This window comes from Chenopodium album, chromosome 4 (assembly GCF_948465745.1).
Source record: "Chenopodium album chromosome 4, dcCheAlbu1.1, whole genome shotgun sequence".
In the NCBI taxonomy this organism is placed as follows: Eukaryota; Viridiplantae; Streptophyta; class Magnoliopsida; order Caryophyllales; family Amaranthaceae; genus Chenopodium; species Chenopodium album.
The window spans coordinates 9652257-9662121 of NC_137837.1; the positions used below are offsets into that span (position 1 = coordinate 9652257).

Consider the following 9865-nt stretch of genomic DNA (forward strand, 5'->3'; position numbering starts at 1 on the left):
ATAACCAGATCCAACACACCAACACAAGGGAAAACAAGATCCAACACAGCAACACAGGATATAGGCTAATCCAACACACCAACAACACTCAGTAAATCAGAATTTCAGTAACATAAAAGCCAACAACACAGGGACTCATAAATTCAGTAACAAAAAAGCCAACAGAACCAAAAACAGAATCACAAAAACCAGTATGTAGCATTATTGACCTGAATATCAAAAAATTGGAACAGTAAAAGAAGAAAGGGGTGATAGAAATTACGCTGCCCAAATCAGTATGGGGAAAGGGACTACTGGGGGTAGTAGATCTGGAGGTAAGCCTCCACAACATCATCAGGCTCAAGCCCCTCAGGAAATCTAGATCTGACCCTCTTAGAACCACCACTAGGGCCAGTAGAACTCCCACCCATCATAGGATGAGAAGCTGGTGGCTGGAGAACTTCACCAGCAGTCAATTCGGGAAACGCCGAAGACCCAGTTGAGGAGATGGCTTCTTGTGGTGGTGAAGGAGATGGTACAGGGACGGCAGGAGCAGATCCACCCTCCTTGGTTGCAACAACCTCAAGATCTGGGCTTTCAGCTGCTGGTACAGGTCTTTTGGAGCCAGAACTGCGCAAGGGCTGCTCATCCTCATCACTGGAGATGTATTCAACAAGCTTCGCCCCTCTAATCTTCCTTCTTGCAATGATTGAAGCCCGACGGACTGGCTTCATCACACGAGAACCACGCCTAGGCACATACCTCGTAACCCCCTCTTTAGGGGGTGAACGTGTAGATCTGGAAGAAAGGGACTCAAGGCAGATGAGATCTGCAGTTTTTGGTTGAGTTTGAGACATTTTGATGGAGAATTGAAGAGTGAGGAAGTCGCAGAACCCAGAAAATGAAGAGAGAGCAGAGAAGAAGATGAAGTATACGAGAAGACAAAGAGAAGGCAAAGAGGAGAGAGTGTGAAAATTTTAAAGAAGTAGGGTTTGGGGGAGGGTGGGTTTTCTGGGAAAATTTCCCAGAATTGAATGCTCTCAACCATCTTCAATCTGTATTGAATGCGGATTCAATGAAGGTGGTTGGGAGATGAAGGAATTTAAAGGGAAATGGGTAAATTTGGTGGGAATAGTTAGGTTAATTAATCAAAACATAAAACTAAGCAAATCCAATTAAAATTGTTAAGTAGTAGGATTAGAAAAAAAGTAAGGGCATATATGTAATTGTGCAGCTCAAAAGTTACTAAATAAGGAAAAAAAAATTTGTTGCAAGTAATATGAACCACCCCAAAAAGGAAATTGTTGCAAGTAAAATGAACCGGAGGTAGTATATAGTTTAATGATATTGTTTTATATGATTGTAACTGAAATGCAAATCGCTTACTGTATACACTAATCTCTACATGTTTGATCTTTCCTAGATTTAGAATTCATTTTTGGGTACTCATAACCTGTATGATAAAAAGCCTAGCTGAAATTTAACTACTACGTATATGAATAGCTTGTCTATGCTATAATACAAAATTTGTTCTTGCATTTATACAAAATTGGTAGTATGTAATTGCTTATTGTATATGATCAGAACCAGATATGCTTGATTTTTTCTTTTTTATCAAATTCGGCTAATTTTTTTTACTCCCTATTACTCTCTAATTAATGAAGGGATAGCATAAGATAAAGGGAAGATACAAGAACCTAATAAGAAGAAACAATTTTATATCCTATCTTTAAGTTGATCAAGAAGATTTGGTTAATATGATCAAGAAGATCAGTAAGTAGAAAACTGCTGTTGCTCATATACTAGGCTCATTGTTGCTCTTTTTTGTTTCCAAGTTATCTATGTCAAACAAGAGGAAATAGATTGGTTATAATCATTTATGTTTTCTCAAGAATACCAAACAATTAGTAAGGGTAACACTATATATATTACCCTTTCCCCCCCTAATTTGTTTCCAATCTACTATTATCTTTACTAATTTGATACCAAACACCCCCAAAGTCTCAACAATAGGAAGTGGATTTCTAAAGTTGTTTGTTTTCCTATCGTTTCAAGAACGTATGAAACTCAAAAACGGGGATTTCTCACCTAATTACTAAGCTAGAGCAACCTAACAAGGCAAGTAGCCAACCACAATCCAAGGCTAAGTAACAAAAAAACAGCCATTAAGTCTTATACTGTATACAATCAGCCACTAAGATTTGATAACACTGTATACAATCAGTCTAGATAGACTTTGACATCGATGCCATTATCAATGAGAGACTGCACAACCGCTCTAATCTTCCCTTCAAATTTGTCTCTAGCCCTTGGGGTGTAAGAAGCTGTATAAACATCTGCTTCTCTTGCCCGATCAGCTAAAATCCTACCAACAGCCAAACAAGCAGGTATATCACATCGGGATTTGAGAGCAGCTTTAATATCCTTGGAGTTGGTACCAGAAACTGCAACCTGCTTACATGTCACTCTATGAGTAAGAGAAGCCTGAACAAATCGCTTTGAGATTAATACATCTAGGGTAAAAGGTTCCATAAAAGCAATTGTCCGCTGCTTAAATGATATGTGCTTTTGTGGATTCTTTGATTTCTTCTCCTTCTGGTATGTATATGGCCGACTATTATTATCATCCAGGTAATCTTCCACCCCAAAGAAGCTCCTTGGAGAACAGTGGGACTGCAATAGGTATCATGTCAGACAGGAATTAATTATCAAGGATTCAATCTTCTGAGAATTTGAGCCAGTGAGCATATTTATCAACATATAGATGAAATACCAAAAATTGAAAGAGCAAATAAATATACGTTATTTTAGATGATTAGTACAATTGACTCTGAATGAAAGGAGAAGGCATGTAGTCAATCGACATTGAACAGTGAAATATACTTTAGAGAGTTTAGACTCACAGGCTTAGATACAGATACAACCAAGAAATAAGGATAGTAATATAAGGCCATCACATTAAGCTAATGCAAACAACTAATAGAGTAGTATATCAAGTTGCACGCTAAAAAATAGTCTGGCAAGGTTAAGTCAATAGCTCACTTGGGTGATTGGGTTTATAGCCCAGGACATCACGAGCATCACATCCCATGTGAAAATTATTGCCTATGAAGCTGAGAATGCAATACAAAAAGCTGAGATAAATGTACCTTAGATAGCTATATGAAAACACAAAGAAGGTAAACAATATGCGCAATGCTGCAAGGGAATTGTTCAAAGATGGTGGTTGCAAGTAATGGCTAACAAAGCTGCTCAATTATACCCAATCATAATTGTTTTTTAGCTCAAAACCCAAAATTAACTATAATTGCATGCAAATCAAGGCCAAATCAAACTCACCATTTAGAGTTAACTAAACCTGCTCATCAACACTAACCTGTATCCAAATAAGTAAACAAATTCAGCTCTGGAACATTATTTTCTTATAAGCAGATACTTGATCTCTCACTTGGATAACTTCATTAAACTCCAGGCATCAGGCACAATATAATAAAGCATCTAGTCTTGCAAAAGACACTTGAAAGAGTTAACTTACAACCCATAAATATATCGCCCACATTCACTCATAACACCAAATTGAGCAGCTTATTGCAACTTGGTTCAAGGTGAACAAAAGGCTACAAAGCTCTTCAGCTTGAGACTCAGTTCTGTTTAAAATAAGCTCCTATCCTAAACAAGATGTGTAGAGATAAACAAACAGCTAAGCCTAACATGCATCAATTACAGTACAATTTTTTATAGAAGATGGATCAGTTCTGAAGGGAAAGACCCCTGATTTCTTGATTCATGTTCATGAACTAATATTTACTGATACTGGCTGGTAGCATTTGCATTTTTAAAGGATTGCAAATGTGAATGTGCTTTTTAAATTCAATATCTACTGCAAAATATTCCTCAGTATCCTCACACCAGCCTAAGAATGCCTAGAAATCAAGTACCATTACTCACAGCTACTTTTCCTACTAGCCTATTAACATTTTAGAATTGGTTACAATTTCAAATCTAACTTCAGATCTATAACACATTTCTGGCTAAAAGATCCGAACCTTATCCTACAGTTACTCTACCATTGACCAATATGCTAGCAGTATAGCGCCAACCCTACATCCCTAAAGGTTCAACATATAACAAAGGATATATTTTTTTGCATATGTACTCATGACAGAAGTTATATCCCTCTGAAAACTAACTAAAGCGCTAGCAATAGGTCAGAATGCAGACATTTTTATGCTCCCAGGTCCCAGACAAATTCCAAAGAGAAACAATTCACGAAAAAGGCACAGAACCTCATTCTTGTCAATTCTCAGATCTCATACATCACTCCACTCAAATCTTAGGCCCTGTTCTCTTACGTTGAAATTCAGTTCAGTTCAGGTCCTAATTTCCTTCTCTTATAAAATATTCAATTCGGTTCAGTTCAGTTCAATTCAGCGCAGTTTAGCTCAGCTCAGTCAATGAGAACAGGACCTTAGTCTACAATTCTCATGATCACAATCAACCCGTCACTCTCTATCTCAAAAGGAGGGGAATGAATGACAAAGTGTACATCAACCAGAACACCATTAATTTCCAAATGTCATCAACGAATACATCTATAACAGAAAAAGGGATGTATATATGAGGCTAATATGCAAATCATGTAGATACAAGTAACAGTCATATTAAAAAATAAAATGGTATACCTGTCCAGTGTGAATGTTATTCGTCATCATATACAAACAATGCATAGCTTTATTTCCTCCATTGTTGTGCACTCCTTTACTAAACAGTTCGCCAAATACAGTCTTCAACATCGCAGAACCAATCAACAATCTAACTCTTGCAACAGCTCGAAATCAGTTCAACTGGGATAGAAGAAACAAAACTAATCAAAACTATAACTTTAAATTATATCCCCAAAAATCAAAGAATAGCCATATACCAACAATTACAACAAGTACATTGTTCTCCTTTTATTTTTCTAGTTCATAATTCTCATTAGCATTTCGTCGAACATGTGGTATGCACTAGACTTCAAAACCTCACAAACAACCAACAAATAAAGTCAATAAGATATACTAGTAGCTAAATAGACAATAGCTCAAGTTTAATGCGTATATAACACGATGCAATAATAATGAAACCGTACAATTAAATTGGACAGTTTCAAGGTTATTTTTTCAGCAAGAATTTGACTGTATTAACAATCGTTTAACATACCGATGAAATTATTTAGCAAGTAATTGTGTAATTAAGCAATAATTTAGAGAAATCAAGAATAAAGTGAACGATTAATCAAATAATATGTGCTTAATAATAGAAGAATTCTTACCTTCAAAGTTCAAACGAAAGCCCATAAATTGAGAAATGTTGAGGAACTTTTAATTTGGTAGCGAAGAGTATGAAAATAGGATTTTTGAACTTTGTGTTACACGAATTAATGATAAACTTTAGTTTATATAATTAAGTAATTTTCTGAACAATAAGCAACAATAGGGCATTTGGTCTAGTGGTATGATTCTCGCTTAGGGTGCGAGAGGTCCCGAGTTCAATTCTCGGAATGCCCCTTCATTTTTTTTTGAAGTAGATAAATATTTTAAGGTATAGATATCTGCACATTATTTTTTAAAGTTGTTTAAAAAAAAAAAAAAAAAGAGACAATCTATACTTCTATATCTATATCTATATCTATTTATATCTATATCTATACTTAGTATTTAAAAACACAAACCATCATCTCCATCATGCCACATGTAATTAAAATTTATTTTTCACCAATGCCACATGTCACCTCCCTTCATTAATTAATCCCCTTATTATCTTAAAAAAGAACTAGCTTTAATTCAATACATGTATGAATGTTCCCTTCAAAAAAAAAAAAAAAAAAAAAACATATATGAATGTTATTTGATTCATTTTCCCCCAACTTAATATCTACATTCAATTATCACCTCTTCTTCTCCTTTATAAACTATTCATTTTCCAATTAAAACATATTATAAAACAAAAGTTACTGTTGTATTGTAATCCCCCATATTTTTAAATATATTATAAATGAAATTATATATTATTTATAATATTTATTTGTATTTTTCCGAAATTTAATTTCAAAAGTTTCAAATTATTTTTGGGGTTGATAAACGATTTTATTACAAAGAACTTTTTATGAACCTTCCTTCTATAATTTATGTCCAACAAACAAACCAAACCCAGTTTACTTTCTTAATTGACCCATTAATTTAATGAGGCCCAATATCCCTACTTACCCTACTACCCTCTCTCCTATAAATACCCCATACATCCCCAAAAATTTCCCTATACAAAAGGTTAGTCTTATTTTCTTTCTCCTTTGTTTTATTAATTTGTGTAATTATAATTATTGATTATGGGTTTTGATTTTATTGTTTGAAATTAATTTAATTAGTATCAAATTGTATTTTGATGATTAAACTTTATAATTTCAGATTTTATAAATGTTATTATTTTCAGATTTTGTAAATTTAATAACCTAGGGTTTTTAATCATTGAAAATCATTATTTTAGGGTTTTTATGAACAATTGATTTAGGGCTTTTATAGTAATGATGTTTTGAATTTTTGGTGATTATACTACTAATTAGTTTAACTTAATCCCATATTATTTTGAACACGTAAATTCGTGTTTTAATGTTTAGATTTTGGTTCGTTAATATTAATCCCGTTTTAATTCCGATCAGGTTCTGAACTCATCCGATTTTGACAAAAAAGTAGTGTTTTCCATGTGGAAACAATGTTTTAAGAAAGATTCACTACCTACGGTAGTGAGCACCACCCTCTTGTGGCCAAATTCAGCCTCTAAATATGATTTTCGGGCAGTTTTTGATTTTTAACGAAGTTTTTTTTTTATGCTTAATGTTTGATTAATTAGTTTTGTGTTTTGATTTTATAGTATAAAGTTTATATTTTTAGTATCAAAATCATGTTTCTATGTTTTAAACTAATAATTTCAGATTATAATTGTTGTTATAATTTTTAGATTTTATAATTTTAAAACCTAGGGTTTCAATTTATTTAAATTTGGATTTTAGGGTTCTTATGACTAATTAAATTGGGGCTTTTGTTCCTATTGGATTTCTATTGATTAATTAAGCATAAAAACATGTTTTTAATGAAGTTTTAAGGATCTTTAATCAAATTTATATTGCTGGAAATTTGTTTAAGTGTTAATTTGTGATTATTGGTTGTTTTCTAGGAGGTGATTATTCCCTAGGAGACTTTTAAGTGATTAAAAGTGGCACAAAGGATTGTTTATACGAGGTACGTACATGTCTACTTCGTTGTAAGTAGTATCATGTTTAGGTACCAAAGAAAAGAACTTAGTTTCATGATTAGAGAACACTTGGATGAAAATTGTTTGGTTATACATTAATTAATTCATGTGCTTATGTTTATGAGACATGTTTTGGTGAATTGATTATGTTTGTATGGAATTATGGATGCAAACATGTTGAATTATATTGGATTAATTATTTGTATGGAATATTGATACAAACATATTTTATTGGATTAGTTTGTTAACCACATTTGGATTATTAAAGGATTGAAATTTAATGGTTTAAATGGAATGAATTTATTAATTATTCCATAAGGTTGTTATTTATTTTATTTTATTACTCAATCATGAATTGTTAGTATGTTGAGTAAAGGTGGATTAAGCCGAAATGGCTAGGTGAGTTAACTATGTTCAACAATTTGGATAATTTGGAAGTTTAATGGAACTAAAGGTCAACTTGTGATGTGATCACCATTGTCCTAAATAAGATTAAAAGTGAATTGATGTATGATTGTTATATATGGTCTTCTTGAATGAGTCGGCTATTAATTAAAATTGTAATCACGTAAAGTGAAACATGGATGAGCAATAAAACTCTAGAAAGCGTGCACTTCTAGAGTATTGACGATTATGGGTTGGGGTACACGGTGGTAGCCCGTGGCTTTCCGAGGCTTGTTTGATCAACATGTCCTCTTTTCGTTTGGTATTTACATTTTATTTTTATAATGAAAGTTAGATGGGATCCTAGACTAACTTTGTGAGAATGGAGTCGCGCCCATTCTTGCATCGCGCTAAACTTTTATTTTAAATGGTCATTTGGGACCAAAATGATTTGGTGGATTGGACAACCTCGTCTATTGCTTACTCCAAATTAAATTAATTAAATTAAATATAAAGAGTCAAGTGTTTGGAATTGATTAGCAAGTATGTTGAGTCGATTGAATTGTTTAAGTGTGGAGTCTTGATTAATGAATTCGTGTTGTATGTTTATTTACTTTAATTAGTTGAGCATGCTAGGCTTGGTACGTTGTAGCTTGTATGTACTCAGCTTTGCTGATTGCGTGCTTTTGTGTGTGTTTTCTTTTGGTCATGGCCTTCGCCTTTCAATGACCCTGTGATGATCCAATTATTACATTTGTATTATTGGGGAGCAGTATTGCACAGGTTAGCTTGATGGTGTGAAGTTTTGGGATTTGACATACGCATTGTCAAGGGATTGGTGTGATTGAGAGTATTCGTTCTTTGTGTTGAACTTATTTATGTTTTACTACTTTAATTATGTTTTGGAACTTTGATTATTGGTTTGGTTTTAAATAAGGGCCTTTATGGTTCCAATTTGTAAGCTTTGACTTATTGGTTTTCTAAATTATATATTTTAAGATTTAAGTTGGATTTCCGCTGCAATACTTTGATAAAGCCTTAACGTTTTAACACGTGGCGGTAACATGTCAATGGTTCTCCTCTATTTTTATTTAAAGTAAGTGGTTTGGAAAAGGGAGAATTATTGGGGTGTTACATGCACCCCTTATAAACATCAATGCACGGGTCGGAAGGCTAGTTAACCTTAATTAGTGCAAATAAGTAAATAAACATTTAAGAAGGAATAATGTCCAAACATTAATCGTTAGAGTTAAATCATTAAATTATACAAGGAAAAACTTAAAGACAATTAACATTACATCAATAAGGGTATAGAGATAAACAAATATTTTAAAGTTATAATTGTCTTCAAACTATTCATAAGTGTATTCTCATACTTTTTAAAATGTAGGGAATCTTCCCATCGTAAAGAAGGTCGCCTATCATTTTTTTTTTACTTAATCTTCTCTTTTGTTTTTTATCACCGTAGTATTAATAAATTTTTAATTTATTTTACAAATTACAAACAAAATATGCTATATAGATGGATTAAAAAATGGTAGGGAAGTTAATTTTTTTGGACCAAATGCAAGGTTACATCTTTACTCGTACACTAGGTTAGTCTCGTGCGATGCACGATTTAATATTTTTTTTGCTTATTTATTTGTATGTCATATTTAAGAAAAACATTAATGAATCGTGTGTCTTCTTATAATTAGATTAAATTGAGCTATTACGAAAGATATTATGTTAAATATAGAGTATTATAATCATGTATCAGACTATATGCTTCGTGATTTAAATAAAATTTAAAATTTATTTATAAGATGTTAGCATTAATTCGCTGATTATGGAAACATAAAAAACAACACTATAAATGTATAAAGTAGGGGAGATAAAATGTTTGTAGAAAAATGAAATAGTCCAGCCACTTACTTTTAATTTAATCCACGGAAAAATTGTGTAGTTAATCAATTTTAGCATAAAATATTTTAGGAAATGTGCAATTAATTTACTAATTCCAAACCTTTTTTTTTTATCTTGAAAAAAAAAAATAATGTTCCAAAATTTTAGAGGCAAAATTTTGTATGAGAAGTTGACATTTGTAAATGATGATGTCAACGGTTATTTTTTTAGTTATATTTATAGAAGATTAATACCTTCAAGGCTTCAATGCTTCAAAATCTTATCAAAAAAATTCATAATTACTTCGTACTGGGCCTCGCCCAAAAGGCTT

General features: G+C 32.6%; 1 protein-coding gene and 1 non-coding gene across 5 annotated transcripts; one reads left to right on the forward strand and one right to left on the reverse strand.

Moving 5' to 3' along the window:
* Positions 1-2123: 2123 nt before the first annotated feature.
* Positions 2124-5514, reverse strand: LOC145626633 (uncharacterized). Of its 4 annotated transcripts, none has more exons than XM_081679100.1 (3): positions 5291-5514; positions 4662-4791; positions 2124-2652 (listed from the first exon to the last, which is right to left on the reverse strand). In XM_081679100.1, exons 2-3 carry the CDS (start codon positions 4770-4772, stop codon positions 2200-2202), a joined length of 564 nt encoding a protein of 187 aa, XP_081535226.1. In that variant the 5' UTR covers positions 4773-4791; positions 5291-5514; the 3' UTR covers positions 2124-2199. The 4 variants fall into 4 exon arrangements, with proteins under 4 accessions (XP_081535226.1, XP_081535223.1, XP_081535224.1 ...); XM_081679097.1 differs by having other exon boundaries at positions 4662-4823; positions 5291-5512; XM_081679098.1 differs by lacking the exon at positions 5291-5514 and adding an exon at positions 4920-5054 and having other exon boundaries at positions 4662-4823.
* On the forward strand, positions 5454-5525 carry TRNAP-AGG (transfer RNA proline (anticodon AGG)). Its single transcript has one exon. It is a non-coding gene; the product is annotated as a tRNA-Pro (tRNA).
* Positions 5526-9865: the final 4340 nt, after the last annotated feature.

Coding starts and splice junctions, on each gene's coding strand:
- LOC145626633 (XM_081679100.1), bottom strand. CDS start 4,772: ATGTTGAAGACTGTATTTGGCGAACTGTTTAGTAAAGGAGTGCACAAC. Junction 2,653..4,661: donor ATAACATTCACACTGGACAG/GTATACCATTTT, acceptor TACCTATTGCAG/TCCCACTGTTCTCCAAGGAG.